Genomic DNA, 18376 nt, shown 5'->3' with positions numbered 1-18376 from the left:
GAGGATAACTTATAATTTTTTTAAAAACCTAGTGTTAGCAATCTGTAATATTTTCCACTTAAGTGGACAATCAAGACTTTTAACCAAAAATAATTGGGTACCATGAATTTTATTTTATTTTTTGTTTATTATTATTATTATTATTATTGTTATTGTTATTTTTACAATATGAAAACAAATTTTTTGACTCAAACCACGAAAAGCCGAGAGATCCCAGTTACATAACTCGATGATCAAGGAGTACAAACAAACCAAGATGTCTCACATGGAGAAGCCACCACCTAGGAAGAATAGTTTAAGAAAAGAACTTTTCTAATTCTATATGCTTTTTTTTTTTTGGGTAAAGAATTCTATATGCTTTTAATATATAGGGAAACTGGCGATGTGGATATTACATGTGTCGCCGGCAAAGGTTGAACCTACGACCTCTCCACTGAGAAGTGAGGTTCTCAACCATTCCACCCAAAATTCTCACTGATTTAGTTCGGTAAACCAATCACCACTGACAATTTCTTGTACAACAAGAAGAAGGAGCCTCATCCCAACTAAATGGGGTCGGCTAATTAATAACTACTTACTGTTATCATTAAAGAAAGAAGCATATAAGGCTTGCAACAAAATTCAGTCTAAAATGGTGGTCAGTAAAGGCCAAAAATAGCACACCTGTTTCATGCATCTTGGAATTAAGCTACACAGTCGATCCCCTGTTTGCGTTTCTTCTTGTCCTTCTCAGTTGCATCTTGCAGATGCATCAGCAATGACAAAAGGGAGTTGATGTCAACATATATAAAGGGCACTGCTTAAATTGAATAAGGAACCGACCAAAACTCCATCTCCTTCCAAAGCTACCATCTACTTTTAGCTTTTCTGAACCTGAACATAATTTGAAAATGAAAATGTCATCGAATACTCCAAACCTAACAAATCAGAAAAGTTAAACCTCCAGTAATATTTATAAAAATAAACATATACAAAAACTTATTGGGAAAGCCAACAACATCGACCTCCTTAATTGGGGGAAGTTTTGACAGTTCCCACCCTGCCATCCAATATTAATGCTCTAATTCAGCTCTCATGGCAATTGAAATACAAAGCTATGAAAAGATTAAAAACCTCCCGGAGCTTCCCTCGTGTTTAATTGACTTAAATCCTCTTTGTTGCATGACTGCAGAAAACTATTTCTGTCTGAATATCATTGCTGCGGTAAGAGAGGATCTTAAACCCCTTCAGTTATACTTTGCCCCAGGTAAATATTGCTTTTGTATGACAAGAAGCTACTTCTCATCATCCAGACAAGAAATGGTTGTCATCACACCAGGCTAACATAATAATCCTACCAGCAGTAAGTGTAAACAATTCCAGGACCTGTAACAAGTGGTTGGTAAGGAGTAGGCAAAGATAGAATCTGAGGAGAAAGTGAAAGAGAACAACAGGAGAAAACAACTCTGCTACAATGTGTCTCCCCATACCAACCAGCATACATTTATATCAAGTCAAACACGACTACAAAAGGTATAGCTCTTACTAACAAACCTGAAGCCTAAACAGGAAACTTAGACAAGGAAACTAACAACTAAAGACATGAAGCAATGGAAAACACGATAGGTGGACTCCCCCTGTCATGTTATATAACTATAAAACCATAGAATACAATCACATAGCTCTTCCACTAAATAAACAACCACGACTGCTGTTTTATGTTTATCTTACATCATTAATGGCTTGGACCAAGATATTTCCACATTCACCTTCTCTGTTGCTCCAGTTCTAAAAGTGAAATCTGTTCAACCATTAGAGTTTGTACTAAACTGTGTACAACTCCAGCAGAGATTGGATCTGACAGGAACAGATATGCATTAGATCTGCATTTAAATCTCATAATTTGTTTTTTAATTCAATCTATATCTTTAACTTACTAAATGTTATAACCATTTACATCTCCAATTCTTATTAAAAAAAAAACACACATACTCCCTTTTCTTCCCTTTATTTGTCATACAAAACAAATGGCCATGTATATTCAGGTATGGGAAATGTTTGAGTGCACTTTTAGGGTCCATTCTTTACAAGCCCTTGGTGGACCTTATTGATTCAATGGCACCCCAATACCCTCAATACCCTGTTTGATATAAATCTGATTTGACCATTGAGAAAGGAAATGAAAATTCACCATCTATAAATGTAAATTAGGAGTTTAGCCAGGGTGGAGGAAAGATCTGAAGTTTTTTCTATTACATTGTTTTATTTATGTGCTTTTTTTATTTTTCGGTGGGTGGGGGGGAGAGGGTAACTTCGTACTTTTTTCAAAGTTTAAAATGAATTATCTACCCTGAGAACATGGGCTGCTGACAAAACCAATGAAAAATTGCATACGGATGATAAAAAGAGTTAAAATACACTTCTATTCTAAACCCAAGAAAATGAAAGCTTACAATTTGATTAAAATTGGAAAGTATTTAGCTAGTAGCATCCCAGCCCCATCAACCCAACTTGAAAGCAAGCATCCCATCTACTCACAACTTATTAGCAGAGGCAAGAGGTTTCTACAAGTGCATCCCAGTCACAAGGCTCCTGCTACTGCAGGGTCGAGGAGACACAATTGAGTGCAGCAATCACAAGATTCCTATGTAGGGTTTAAAATAAAAATATTCCATGCATTAGGCCCAAAACAGCAATTTTCATGGAAATGTATTGGATTTATCTGCCCACCAAACAATAAACATTCCCACAGCTTCAGCAGAAAAATGAGAGTTAAGGCTTGGACCATCTGACGCTCATAGCATCTCTTAAAGATCAGCGGGATTGGCTTAAAGAGAATCAACTTGGAGGTATCACTAGTATAGTTTGATAGAAGGTTTGACCTAAAATGATTCTACGTATAGGAGCATTTAATCAAACCCATTTACCCCACTGGAGGGACTTTACTGTCTTTAAGAATTGCCTGGGATGAAAATAATGGAGCATAAGCAATGGCAATGGTCCTATCACAATCTAATGCTCACTTAAGATTAAAGGAAGGTTTTATTTCACAAAATGATGTTAATCTATTGCGAAAATGATGTAAGCAGGTGCTAAAACTTACTGAGTTGGGATCAAATAACCAACCACCTCATCTGCAAGTTTTTATTTCTACAAATACCTTTCAAAATATTATTTAATCCATCTTCCAAATCTTACAGGCACCTACCTGCTTCCACTCTAAACTGTCGTGTGCTCACACACAGCAAAGAGAGTACTCCATACACAACACCTATAATATAACAAGATACTGTGTATGCATAACAATAAAGTTCAAATAAAGTCAAGGTATTCTATTATATGTTACTGAAATAGGCATAACAATTTGTGTACTGTATTTGAGGGTTCCACCCTAAAGTCAAGCAACTAGGTAAAGAATGGTTAAATAAAGACATCTTTTTTGCTAATAAGGATGTTTTTGATATTTCATTACTCATAATTAACCAAAAGAATGATGTGCCTGTAACTAAATGCTTCAATGTCTTCATCAAGGTACATAAAAACATACAGAAGAGGGCAGCCTTCATGTATAATGCAGCAGCCTTTCTTTTTACAACTGATATCGACAGTAAGAAAGAACAAAGCAGATAGCTCAATCAGACAGAATATAGAGCTAAAACTAAATCAAGAAATCGACAGCCACCCTAATTTTATTAATAAATTGAGTATACTCTCGCCCTGGAAAACATGTGAACCAGGAAAGACGAAGGAATATGAAATGCATATCTAAGTTACATGGGTAAGCACGCTTTTCAGGAAAATGCCTATTAAATCTTAATACATAAACTACATAAAGTGAGAAGAGAAACATCGGTTCACCAGTATTTCTGTAGTAATACAATCTTAACGCAAAATACCATTTCAACTGGTGTTTCAAGGTCCTTGGTTACTTCCTATTTACGGATTTACCTATAAGATGCAAAGCCCCATATCAAATTCAAATGTTTAGAACAGTCTTAATCAGAAACAGTTTCCAGTTTTATAGTAAAACCAAGGACTCAAGTATGAAGTCAATTTATTGTAATCATGAAGTAAGATAAGTGACTACAATTACTAAGTGGGCAAGGGATTGGGAAGAGAAAGTGCACAATATTAAGTTCTCGTGGACACATTTGACCATATGTTGGGATCATAATGCTGGGCACCATACCTAAACTAAAGCACAGCAGCAGTGGAGTAATTCTTGCATGAAACATTTATATTTGAAAAGTAAAAACTCATTACTATAAATCAGAGATAAGGCAGAAATACAAATTCTGATTTAGCTCTCAGCCCATTTAGAAGCAACAGTAGCGAGGAACGGACAGTTCTTAATAGTTCATATCTTCAAAGAAAGAATATAAAAGGGAGTATCCTGTGCACAAGGCTTCAACCACTACAGGGTCTGGGGAGGGTCATAATATACACAGCTTTTTACCCTATTTTGCAGGGAAGCTGTTTCCAGACTAGAACCCATTACACTTGGTCACAATAGAACAACTTTAATGTTGCAAATCAAGGCTTACCGTCTAGTTTCCATGAAAGAATAATTATGTAAACACCAACTTCCAGCTCTCTCTTCCTTACGTTATTTTATTGTTCTACTTATTTATATCGTTTCTTGATGAATTGGACTGATATCATTCTCAATTATTGTAGCATACATTACTAGAAGGATCTTATCGAAGTCCATAAATGATAGATCATACATCGAATTGCATTTGAAAAAGTTGAAATCATAAAAGGGATGACTGTTGAATGAAACATGCAGAAAGCAAGACTATGATGCCAATACTAGTACAAAATTGGCAGCTTTCAGCAAACAAGATCAATTATGTTTATGTTGAGTTCGAATCTCACTTAGAGTTCTTGATAATCAAGAATCCAAAGCCAAATTTCATCTACTCTAATGTCTTTCAACCTTTACCCCAAAAAAAAAATGTCTTTCAACCATTCACATCTGCAAAACTTAAGTCCTGGATTTTGATAATTGATATGCATTTCACCTTGATTAATTGTTTTATCCTGGTTAAATGTTGATTATTGATATATGTTACTGCCCTTCCCTCTGTTGAATAGAGAAACCGAAAACCCTAGTGTGGAATGTGTTCCTTCCTTCTTTGTTGGATGCTGGACATATGTTTGAGCAATCCAGAAAAATACTTGAGAATTTTTTGTAAAAATTAGAGTGAAACGAAGTGGATGGATGTAAGAAGCAACGGCTAAGGAAAGAGATAACAAAGGGGAAGGGGGAACCTAGGTTTTTTTCTTTTTCTTTTTCTCACCAATTGCATTCAATTCATTCTATTTAGATTCACATCATCAAGATTTAAAAGATCTAGTACCTGATCGGACCAGATATACTGAAACTTATGACGTTGCTTGGAGCTTCAAAGCTCTCAGATAGAGAACCAGTGCCACAAGGTTGATCTTGCACAGAGCTTCTCAGAGAGAGAACCATCTTGAGAGGTTGCAATTTCCATCAAAAACATAACAGTGCTGCAAGGTTGATCTTGCACAGAGCTTCTCAAAGAAAGAGCCACAGCGAGAGATTGAGATTTCCATCAAAAATTTATCAGCTCTGCAACATTGACAATCCCACGAGTTCTGATTAGTCCAAAATAATGGCAATATTAACCAACAAGTGAAATTCATTTCCATGTAAAATATATTTCCCCGCAAATCAATCACCTAAAAGGTAAAGTTTAATTTATAATTCAAAAAATTTGCATCAACCTTGCAACCAACGACAGTCATATTGATTTAACCTTGCAGAGTATCAAATAGCATAAAATAAACAAGGCCAATCAATAATAATAATAATTAAATCATATTAAGAGCTGATAGTAACTCATATACAGACATTATAAAGGGACCAGTCAGATGAAGTAACCCTGAGGTACAATAATTCCTACATTCAAAGACCTAAACTAGGATATCCCGAGTCTGATGGGTCATACAAAGCATCCAAGAAGGGCCTGTCAAATTTCAGCTTGTACAGTACCTCAAGAGTATCAATTAACTATCAGAAGGATTACTTTGCCAGTATAGACAAGAGCTTAGTTACAAAACTTAAGGTCACTACCCCCATTTTTTTTCCTAAGTTGCCAAATTAGAGCATCCACGAAAGATGGAAGTGTGCATTTCGTTTCAAAGTTTTATGGTTGTAATGAGTAAAATAACTTATAATATTTGTTGTTGATCAATCAATCTCAAGTCCCAACCAAATAAAAACAACGTGGCTCCTACTTTAATGGTATGAATAACTTCAAAAATTTAAGCTCTCTGATATGTTGCTGTATCAGCTTACATTCCATTTACCTTATGTAGGTACCTTTAACTTTGAAATCAACCTGCATTGTTGTTGTTGGACATCACCAATAATCCCCACAAGAGCATAGCCCATCTTTAAAATGGTGAAACCGATACGAGTCTCTAACCACAATCTCTCGGTTGACAATCTTGGCTATCAAAGCAATTGCAGCATGACAATCACTGCAAACCCTAAGATTCTTAATAACCTGGATTGTTGTTCCAGGAATTGTGTTCATGATCCCGAAGGCAACAGCTAGTTTCTCACTATGTACTTGCAGTACTGTTTCCTTCTCTTCCTGGTCCACATCATGGAGAACTGATGTGGTATCAGGTACATAGCCAACTTCTTTCATCTTCACAGATAATCTCTCAAGATATTGATAAATCTCTTCATGTTTAGGATGTTCCCTATCACCAACTAGAAATACATGAACCCTACCCTTTGCTTCCACCAAACTGAATCCAGGAGGTTTAGTCAGTCTATGGTCTTTCATATAAATCCTCATCCTCTCCACATCTTCCCACCTTCCAGCATCAGCATACAAGTTGGAAAGTAAGACATAATACCCACAATTATCTGGATCTAATTCAAACAATTTTATCGCTGATATCTCTCCGAGCTTCACATTTTTGTGAATCCTACATGCACTAAGAAGAGCACCCCAGACTGCAGAATCAGGTCTCACTAGCATTCCTTTGATCAACTCGTAAGCCTCATTAAGACAACCAGCTCTCCCAAGAAGATCAACCATGCAACCATAGTGCTCGACACCAGGATCAATATTGAATTCTTCACTCATGGTTTTCAACCAATGCCTACCTTCTTCCACTAAACCAGCATGACTGCAAGCAGCTAAAACAGACACAAATGTTATATAATTTGGCTTGACCCCAGCCCTTTGCATCTCATAAAAGATTTCAAGTGATTCTCTGGCAAGACCATGCATGCCATAACCAGCAACCATGGCAGTCCATGACTTCACATTCTTCTCCTTCATGCGATCAAATGCTCTCCTTGCCATACCTACTCTACCACACTTGCAATACATGTCAATGATCGAAGTCCCAACGTAGACATTGTCCTCCAAGTTCATCTTTATCACCTACGAAAGTAAATCCAGCAGCAAGATTAGAACATTAACAGAAGGGGACTAACTTAAACAGGTAGGGTTTCAAAAGGTGCAGATGCAAATGAATAAGACTGTAAAATCACCAAATGATGGGTTATTTCAGCTATTCAACACAAATAAGCAACAGAAGACTAAATAAATAAGGAAGAACCAAAATATCTTCAATTGAAGAAATTCCAATTACCTGATCATGTATACACTTCCCCAACTGCAGTGCTCCTGAATGCGCACACGCCAACAATATGGCTGAGAGGGTTACAGCGTCATAATTGAGATACCCATCCTTCAACATTCCATAAAATACATTAAGGGCCTCTGTTGACAGCCCATTCTGAGCATACACTGCAATCATTGAGTTCCATGAAACCGTGTCCCTCTCAGACATCTCATCAAACATCTTCCTAGCAATAGTTAGATCTCCACACTTTGCGTACACATTTACCAAAGTATTCACGACACCCAAATCTCCCTCAAATCCCCTCTTTATCAAGAATCCGTGAAACACTTGAGTGATTCTATTCTGTGAAATATGAGAACAAGCTGACAGAACCGAAACCATGGCAATCGAATCTATAAAAATTCCACTTTCTCTCCCACCATCACTCTCTTCCATTAAGAACTCCTTAAAAAGTAATAATGCTTCGTGGGCATCTTCATTTTGTATGCACCCAGTAATCATTGAAGTCCAAGAGACTACATTTCTTTGAGGAAGTTCATTGAACAGTTTCCTTGCATTGCCCAATTCACCGCATTTTGAATACATATCAATGAGTGCAGAAGAGACGAACAAATCAGGTTCAAAACCAAATATGATAGCTTGTTGATGGGTCTGCTTACCTGAAGTTAAATCGATAAGGGCAGAGCAAGCTTTAATGGTGCAAGGAAAGGTCGAACGATCGGGTTTTAGGGAGAGCTTTCGCATGGATGAAAAGGCTCGAAGAGCTTCGATAGAGTCCCCGCCCCGGGCTAACTCGGCTATGACTGAGTTCCACGATGACACGTTGGTTTTGTCGACATATTTGTTGAATAAGGTCCTGAGGTTGGTGTTGGTTGAGAACCATTGTTTCAGGAAAATTGATGAAACTGGTTGCAGAAGTGGTGTTGACGCTGAAATCCTCATATGATTCAATTATAGAATCTAAGGCAAGAACCAGAAAAATGACTTTAGGGAAAATGGTAACGGACATTATTTAATTTTGCGAACAATTCATAAATTATTCGACCAATCCGAATGATACGCTTTATTCGCCCAAATACGCACTTTTATCATTGATTCGATGAAATTCTCAGTTTTTAGCCACATAAATAAATTCGTGATTAATTCTACCTGAATCGAATTATACGCAAATAATTCGGCCTGTTTAATGACAATATGAAAAGAAATAAAGGCCCATCGGATTTTCATTGCAAAAATGTTTAGGGTTAATTTTTCTTCTTTTACCTTATTAATATCTTTTTCCATAGTACACTTTCTGCAAACAATGGGTCATTCCAAAATCATTAGTTTTGCACCAAGCCTACAATCTCATCCATTTGTTCTGTGATGATCTCTTCATCTTTGAGAAGGCCACACCCCAAAATGAAGAGCATATTAAACAAAATCCTTCTGGACTTCACAGAAAATCAAGCCTCCATGTGAACAAGATTAAATCGGCTCTCATGATGTGCAAACTAGGGGTGCAAGTTCGGCGTTGGCGGCCCTGACAGCGCTAAGCCCACCCTAAGCCCGAATAGGGCTTGTGCTAAAGATTTTGACCCTAAGGGCGGGTTAGGGCCAAAATATTCTGGCCCCGAACTAGGGCCAAGGGCGGGCCTGTGATTACTCTTTGGCCCGCCTAGCCCATCCCGGCCCGTCCCGTCCCTGATTTTGGCCCTAATCTTGGCCCTGAACTTGGCCTTGATTCTGGCCCTGATTCTAGCCCTGATTTTGGCCCTGATTTTGGCCTTGATTCTGGCCCTGATTTTAACCCTGATTCTGGCTCTTATTTTGGCCATGATCTTGGCCCTAATCCTGGCCCTAATTCTAACCCCTGGTCTTGGTCCGATCTTGGCCTTGATCTAGGCCCATGATTTTGGTATTGATTTGAGTCTGGACCTTCCACCCATTATGGAGAAGAATTAATTATAATCCACATGGAGTGAATATTTGACACGTGTCAAATTTTAAAAATATGATCATGTTTTGTAAAAAATTAATAAAAATAAATTATATATTCATTACCAATGTAATAAGCATCCACCTGATTTTGGTCCGATCCTAACCTTAATTTTGGCTCTAGTCTTAATGTTAATTTGATCCTGATCATGTATTAGATTTTTACCCTAATCTTCACATTAACATTGATATAACTATAAGTCTCAACTTTGACCTTTAGTCATTTTGATCATATTAGACTATGAGTTCACTTTTTATATTATTTTTAAGATAATTTTTATTTTTCGAACTAAGTCATTTTTAGTTGTTAACAAATGCGAGATAATATATTATAAATAATAAAAGCTAGTACATAGAGAATTAAAATCTCACAAATCTACACCCCAACGTCTCATCATGAATATTGACATCTTTCTTTTGCCTCCAATGTGATATTTCAGGAAATTTTTTTTTATTAAAGACAGATAGCTATATTTGTAACTAAAATATAATTTTCTTTAACTACGAAAAAAATATCAATACTAAATTATCGTTGATTTACTTGTTAACAAAGTTTTGAATATGATTTTTTTTTTGTTGAATAAGGATATCAATGGGAGGGGTTTTCAATTTCCATCACCAAAGTAATGGAGAGGTTTTCAATTTCCATCATTAAAACAATGAGAGAAATTCAGAGATCAATATAGAATTATGGAGTATAAATTTATTTATGTTTAAAGCAACACTATCAACTTATTGACTATTTTATAATTTTGTATGAGTTTGAATCATCTTATATTTCTATGTATTTTATTTTTAGTTTACTTATGATACTTTTATTTTTATTATTATTATTTTATGAATTTACATTTGATATTTTAGGTCCAAGGATAGGACCAATTAAGGTTAGGGCCAAGATAAGGTCAATCAGGGCCAAGGACAAGGCTAATCAGGATCAAGGCCAATTAGGGCCAGGGACAGGGCCAATTAGGGCTAGGGACAAGGCCAATCAGGGTCAGGGCTAAGGCCAATCAGGATCAGGGGTAGGGCCAATTTTGGGCTGGAATGGGCTTGGCTTGGCCCTGTAGGGCTTAGGGCCAAGGACAATAATCCTTGGCCCTGAACTAGGGTCAGAGCGGGAATGGGCTCAGATTACACCATATAGGGCTGAGCTTGGGATTGCAAAAGCTTGGCCCAGTTGCAGCCCTAGTGCAAAAAACCTCAGATTATGTCTTAAATATTTTCTACAATATCTAGGGTATGCTAATGGCTCTTTTCCTATCAGATATTTGGGCTTTTTTTTTTTTTTTTGGCTAACAACTAACAATCTTATATCTGTAGCAGAGTTTGAAGATTTGCTTACACACATAAAATGAGGTGGGACAAAACACCAAAACCTAGAAAGAGCAAACAGATTTGCTCCACGAGTAATAGTATCTGTAGCAAAGTTTGAAGATTTGCTAATAAACTTGAATTCAACAGAGGAGAAATTTCCAGCAAGTTGCTGAATTTTTCTAATATACTCATACTCACCCAGTCAATGGGTTGATTACTACCATTCAAAATATAAATAATAGACTGACAATCTGAAAATAAAATATCTCGATCAACATAAGAGTTTAAAGCGAAATGAAATATGTCTCTAATAGCTTCAACCTCCACAGTAGTGGTTGATGAGCTATTGTAGATCTTAGCCTGGGAAACTATAAAGCATCTAGTCGAATCCCATAAGATAGCTCCACGACCTCCCTGCAAAGTAGTTTTGTTCCAAGCCCCATCTGTATAAACTTGATGTATATCAAGAAAAGATATAGCATGAGGTTGATTTTTGTTTTGAAGATAAAAGTTTCTTGGTGTAGAAGAAACACTATTGAGCTTCACAAATATCCAATGTGATATCAGTCGAAGATCCCGAGTGGTTCTATGACTGAAAACTACAGTTGTTTTTGAAAGATTGATGTGTTGGACAGATACTAGTTCATAATCTTTGAGAAGCACATTGATTAATGACGCATTTTCAATTGAGGCTGGGGAGAATAACATGCTATCATCAGCAAAGAAGAGATGATTGATCATTGGAGCCTGGGGAGCTAACTTAATGCCCGGAAAACGAGGAATTCCTTGGTTGGATGTAAGTCTTTGGGTGAAGGTTTCTTAACATAGAATGAAAATATAAGGGCTAAGGAGGCATCCCTGACAAATTTCCGTTGGGGGGGGGGGTGATACATTAAGTTAAATCTCCATTAACTTTGATTTGATATTCCACTGTGGTTATGCATTGCATGATCCATTGTATCCATTGATCAGCAAATCCAAAATTTTCCATGATATGCTTAATAAATGACCATTCAAGCTTATCATAGGCTTTGCATAAATCCAACTTGATAGTCATATACCGAGATCTTGATTGAGATTTCTTAATGAAGTGAAGGTATTCATGAGTTAGGTATATGTTATAGGAGATTGCGCGGCCTAGTACAAAAGTGCTTTGAATTTGACTAATGGTGGACCCTAAAATGGGTTTAAGACGATTAGTCAACCACGTTGCAATAATCTTGTATGGTATTGTGCATAAGCTAGTAGATCGGAGTGTGAGAGCTCTTGTGGATTATTATTTTTTTTAGAATCAAAGTGATGATGGTTTTGTTTAGACTTCAGAGCATGTAGCCTCTAGAAAAGAAATGTTGAATGCCTCTAATTAAGTCTTGATCAACCGTATCCCAATTTTTTTGAAAAAATCTAGCAGGTAATCCATCAAAACCAAGTGCCTTATCACCCTTCATTTGGAAGAGAGCATTTTTAATCTCTTCAAAAGTGAAGGGATGACATAGGGTGGTATTTGTGGTGTCATTCATTAGCACAAGAGTACTAGTTAGGAATTCCTGAGGCTGTGTGGGAGAAGAGGAGGAAAAAAGTGAAGTGAAGTGAGAGTGGATTTCATTTCTAATCTGATCAAGTTCATGAAGCCATATTCCAGTGCTAGATTTTAGTTTGTGGATCGAGTTTTTCTGCCTTATGTGGGTTGTTGATGCATGAAAAAACCTGGTGTTCCTATCCCCTTCCTTGATCCATTGGATTCGGGATCTTTGGACATACTTATTACAACAAAGAGACCGACTCCTTTTGACTTGGCGTCATTAATTTCAAAAGTGGAAAGTCAACTCTCTTCCTGGAAGGCAAAATGCTATCTTATGCTAGTCTAGAACTATGAATAAATATATCATATATGGAACTATCTGTTATTGGATGCACTGGAACTCCGTTCCCATGTCAATCATTCACAATTAGTGACTCACCTCACTTGGCCGAATGTTTCATGGCACAAAATTGTTTGGTTTTCATACACTCAAAAGTGCAGGCGACTTCTCTCATTACGTGAATACCAACACCGAACTACTCTTCCTTGGACTGAGAATTGCATTGCTCATTGAACACTTTAAAGGGAATGACCCAATAAAAAATGTTCGACACTTCTTTTTCATTGTTTTTATTTTTCCATTGGTTGAGATTGTATGTGTTGTCATTGTTGGCAACCAAAATACAATGTGTTCTTAAAGGACATGACTTGTATTGAAGTGAAGGTCCCATAGAAGGCTTTGGGCATTCGCTATATTTTTAGAGGTTATTAACATTATTGCAATGGTTTTGAGTGTTTATGAGAAGATTTAAGTGTTATGGGTAAAGCTAAGATTCCTTAGGATAGTGGATTTCATAGGTGATTGCACAAAGATCATCTTTGATGAATTTTTGGGTAGTCATACAATTGTTTTATGGTTTCACCTTCAACTGAAAAAACGTAGTTCATGAAGTCTTATTTCCAATGCATTTTTCGGATTATGATTATGATATCAAATGAGGAAGTTATGATATTTTTTTATGAGAGTGTGTGATATAAAAGCAAATATGAATAGTGTAGACATCTGCTGAAATTTGCTCTCACATCTAAGGAAATTTGCTCTTTATGATGTTATATATATTCTAGGGTTTAAAAATAATTTTTAGAGAGTTTGGGGGTCTTTTTGAAAGAATTTCTATTCTTAGGGAGGAAACTGTAATTTTGAAAATATTGAATGGTGTGAATCTAATGATGATTAGAAGGACATGGATGAAGATTTGATTTTAAGGTCTGAGATTTATGCGCTTGGTTTTCAAGTGTCCATGACAAAAAGGATTCCATCTTGAGGTGTTTGGTTGGCCGAGAGTGCATATATGGTACACTGCAAAGTATAGTCATTAAAATGATCCATTGTATTGCATGTTTAAGAGAAAATCAAAATATTCTATCGAAATAATCTTATGAGGTCTTATATAACCTAACATCTAATGGCCTAGGTCTCACCCTCCATTTTAAAGTGGATATCCAACGACTGTGAGATTAGATTCTCTTTGGGACTCATCCAAAAAATGAAAACCAATATACATCAATGTTCATCCTCTTTAAAAGCCCAAATTTGAGCGAAACAGTTACGGTTTTTTAAGGTTTTTGGCTTGTAGATACTAAAAAAAACAAGGAGGAGAAGCTAAAAGCAAGATTGGTATGGAGAACAAGCTCAGATGCATATTTTGGTGAAAACATTAAAGAAGAAGATGAGTAATCTATTGTAATCTCCCTCATTTGAAAAGTTTCACCTTTAAAGTAGTTGCTTGTCAGGTTGATCTTTCTTAGGTTGTAGCCTTATACTTTTGTGGGTGCAAGAGTTCATCCTGGAGTGGGTGCTCCATGTTTTGAATGTATTGAGAGTGGGTGCTCTCTGACCATTGTTTTGATCAAGATTTAGTTGGAAAGTATTGAGTAAATTCGAAGCTCTATTTAGGGCATTACTCCATGGATGTAGGTAGTTTGGCCGAACCATGTAAATTTGGTGTCTTATATCTCTATTTTATTTTTGCATTGCATATATTGGAGTGCTTTGATTATAGAGTGGTGGTACATTGTTTGATAGACCCAGCCACATTGTAGTGTGTGGTGGACATGTCCTTGTGTAATGATAACTACATAATTATCTTGATCAACCTTGTCTTGAGATTAAAGAAGCGTCATATGAAGAGAATTTTAGAAGACACTGACTCACCCCCCCCCTCTCCTCTCAGTGTCAAAGTGGAAATAATAATTTCTGTCTAATACATATGGGGTGAAAAAGAACATAAGAATTTTTCAACAGAAAGAGCGCTCACCAATGACTTTGTTCAACCAAATATACAACACAGTCAAGTTTAGAGACTTTGCAAAACTAATCATTGACTCCCCTACCCTTCAATTCTTCTTCTCATCCTAGAATTTTCAAGCTCGTTTTGTGGCTAGTGAGGAGTCATTACATTACAGGCACCCTCCCCAACCAAGTTGGTATGTTTTCAATTGTGACAGACCACTTAAGGAAAATTTCAATGGGTTTGATACTATTGGACACTAGGTGCGAAATCTTGCCAACTTTCTATGTGAGTTTCGTGGAGTTCGTTGGCGCTGCTGCTAGTATGCAGAATCTGCATATGAATCCACAAGCTTCGATATTTGCTTTGCTATTCGTTGTTCCTTCTGCCACTTCTAGTGCTACTTCAGCTACACTACCTGGGTCTGCACGTGTTTCATGCCCACCTCCTTCAGTTGTTCCTCCAAATGTTGCCTCTGTGAAGCCTTTAGGCCATCTACCTGCTAGCTTAAGGCTACCACCACCTACTATGTTATCATCTTTGTCATTGATGACTGGGCTAGTTGTGCCACCATCGAGTGCACTGTGGATTTGACTGGTTTGTCATATTCTTTGCAACTCCTCCCCAATAATCGATTTTTGCCAGAGTTGCAACTTGCAAACCTTGAGGATCTTGAACCTGAGATCACAAAACATACTTCTGGCAACTGAATGTTCAAATATTTTGTCGAAGATTCAGATCTTCTTCTCTCATTCTCAGCACCACCACCACCACAGGACTTTCTTGCCATATTTGCTCATTTTTATTACATTTTCAGTTTTCTGATGATTTTTGTAAAGCATGAGTTTAGCATGCTCTAACTTATGTAAAGAAACTTAATTATATTAATGAAAATTCCCAATTATGCTTGTTTCAATTAATATTATTATCTATTATGCACTTTCTTATTGTTCATTATTGTGGTATGTGTTTCACTTCATTTATGGTAACTTATGCATATTCAAGGTTCATTTCACTTTATTGTTTCATTTACTAATACCTATTATTCACTTCTAGTGTTGTGGGCTACTTTTGGATCTATAACCAAAATTGCTCAGGTATCATATGTATTATTTTATATTGAGTCGTGTAACATTTGGGCTCAGATACCACCTCTATCACACAACACATATGGTATTGAACGTGCCCCAACACCCTTGGGTGTGATCCGCAACCACAAGATGAGGTTATGCTATCAATAATAAATAAGGCACACAATCCCATAATCAAGAGCAAGAATTAACATTTCATCAATTTCTAATAATAAAAAAGGTTTCAAAATCCCAAAATGAATACTAAGAGAATCTAAAATAAGAATACACGAGCAAAAGCAAAGTCAAAATGGTCTCATTAATGTTTATAATTCTTCTATCCCTAGCCATTTGAAAAGTTTAGCGACCCACCTAACTTAGCAAACAAACACAAACATAATCCCAACCAAGGCCACTATGCTTCCATAAGTAACCTATATTGGCTAGACTCTGTAGGAATAGTCCCAGCAGGAGTCTATGTGTGCCTCAGGGTATTCCCTTGAGGGTTCATAGCTTAGTTCTGTCAAAGTTGAACTCTTCTAGAGAAAGGTTCCCTCATGACCTGCAAAGTAATCTAAAGGACAACAAGAAATCCATAAGGAATGAGTTCTAAAGAACTCAGTACGACAACAACCACATACACAACACAATCACATAAATATAAGGAAAAGAATAATGAAATGATATGCTAAGGATGCATCTAGTGAATCAACCTTGCAAGTCTCTATCTAGCAGACATGCATTAAGATATACACTAGCCTTCTTCAGGGTAGGTCTCGTCACTCTGATCCCTCATGGACTGTCTACGTCTGTTAGGATCCTGAGCAAGCGGTATTGTTCACATCATCCACCATGGCTGGGGTATAGGTCCACACTCTCTCACCAAAACCATTGGTCTAAGTATGAGCATGTCGGGGATTCTAAATTCAATGCAAAGTCAAACAGTAACACACTACATGTGGTCCAGATACCTTTCCTCATACCTAGTGCCCTATTGGTCCAGTATCCTTCTCCACCTGGGAATGCTAATCCTCATGGACTAGTTACTATGTTGAACAACATTCTTTAAACCTATGGTCATCCTCATATGCTAGGGTGAATACCATTCATGTCTCCTCACAACACTTGAGCAGTCTTTTGGACACCCATGAGCCCAACTCTCAACATATGCAACCCTACCATGACATGATAATAGTGGGTATGTGTCTCTCACAGACTGGTTGTGAAATCCAGTCCAAACCTAGCCGTGATACCCTATTTGTTTTGAGATAAAGAAAGACTTGTTTGATGTTAGACCTTGATTTCAGTGTTATTATCTTTGAAAGCCTTAGGAGGTCATGTCCGACATTTTTCTTAGGGTAAATCCAATGTCCCGAAGTGAAGGAAGAAGTCCTTGTGGGCCCTCTTTATGGAAGACATGGTGTTTGACCCGAAACCCATGGACATTGACGATGATGCCCCTTACTTGAGTACATTGTCCGTGTTTAGTGAAATTCTGTGCATCGAAGAGGGTTGAATTAGTTGGTAGACCTAATGAGCTCTCAAGCCCGATCCAAAGGTAGTTCTTGAAACTAGACTTCTTGATTGACTTGTAGGAGAAAACCCCACTCAATTTGACCCCGTATAGCCCTCCGAATCCCTGTCCAAAGTTGTTGAACTATTGTTGAGTTTTCTGCTGAACTGTCTTTGGTTGATCCTCTTTGGTCAATCCCATCAACCAAGGAGCATCGACCAAGGCTGCCCAGATTCGAGTAAAAGATGCTTTTTGGAATATTCTCTCATCTATATATGTTAACCTCGTGTTTTGAACCGTATTACATTCATCTAAGCCACTGAGAACGAGAGTGGAGCTTCCCAAGGCACTCTCTTGGTATTTGTGAAGGATTCTTGCCCCCAATCATTGCAATCATTGTCTCTCTTCTCTAATCATCATCTACAAGGTATGATTCATCACTCTCACTCTGTATTCTATTCTTTTCTATTCATTTTCTTGCTATTTCAACCTTGGAGTCGATGCTGCAACCTTGCAACCATCACTCCAAGTGTTCACTCTTGCTTAACCTATAATCCTCTCCCATTTCCATTGATGTTATGCTCTCATTTCAAGCCTTGCATATGCATTCTTTTGATTCTCTTCTTAACTTCATACATTCTTATTCTAAACTGAGGTATATAGTGTGTTATGTTTATGTTTATTGCTAGCATATGATTCTAACCCAATTCTATTAGTTCCCCTAGCTAATTCATACATTTCCAATGCAAATGCATTTGATTTCAAGCCATCCTTTGATTCTTGTCTATAGAACTTAGTAGTACAATTTGGGGCTTTCTAATTAGACCTTTAGATTGTGTTGATTTCTTGATTTATAGTGTTCTTATACTATTATTAATTATCCCTCCAAGTTCCGGATTGATCAGAGCCCCGGAAGACCGATTTCGGACCAAAATCCCCAAATTCCAATATGCAGCCTGAGACTGTCTTGGTTGATCCTCCTGGTCGATCCCATCGACCAAGAGCATCGACCAAACATGTTGTTGAACTGTATCCTCTGCCATTTGGAGCCGTTCGAACTCCGATTTCC

At 37.2% G+C, this 18376-nt stretch overlaps 1 protein-coding gene across 2 annotated transcripts; it reads right to left on the bottom strand.

The window, feature by feature from the left end:
* Positions 1-279: 279 nt before the first annotated feature.
* On the bottom strand, positions 280-8570 carry LOC149024038 (Tetratricopeptide repeat (TPR)-like superfamily protein). Of its 2 annotated transcripts, none has more exons than XM_089144418.1 (4): positions 7627-8570; positions 6319-7415; positions 5343-5578; positions 280-1365 (listed from the first exon to the last, which is right to left on the bottom strand). In XM_089144418.1, exons 1-2 carry the CDS (start codon positions 8560-8562, stop codon positions 6372-6374), a joined length of 1980 nt encoding a protein of 659 aa, XP_089000544.1. In that variant the 5' UTR covers positions 8563-8570; the 3' UTR covers positions 280-1365; positions 5343-5578; positions 6319-6371. The 2 variants fall into 2 exon arrangements, with proteins under 2 accessions (XP_089000544.1, XP_089000543.1); XM_089144417.1 differs by having other exon boundaries at positions 280-873.
* Positions 8571-18376: the final 9806 nt, after the last annotated feature.

The sequence above is a fragment of the Hakea prostrata genome, chromosome 2 (genome assembly GCF_041222555.1).
Source record: "Hakea prostrata isolate BN-2017 chromosome 2, UWA_Hpros_2, whole genome shotgun sequence".
NCBI lineage: Eukaryota > Viridiplantae > Streptophyta > Magnoliopsida > Proteales > Proteaceae > Hakea > Hakea prostrata.
This window is presented reverse-complemented; position numbering and strand designations above follow the sequence as displayed.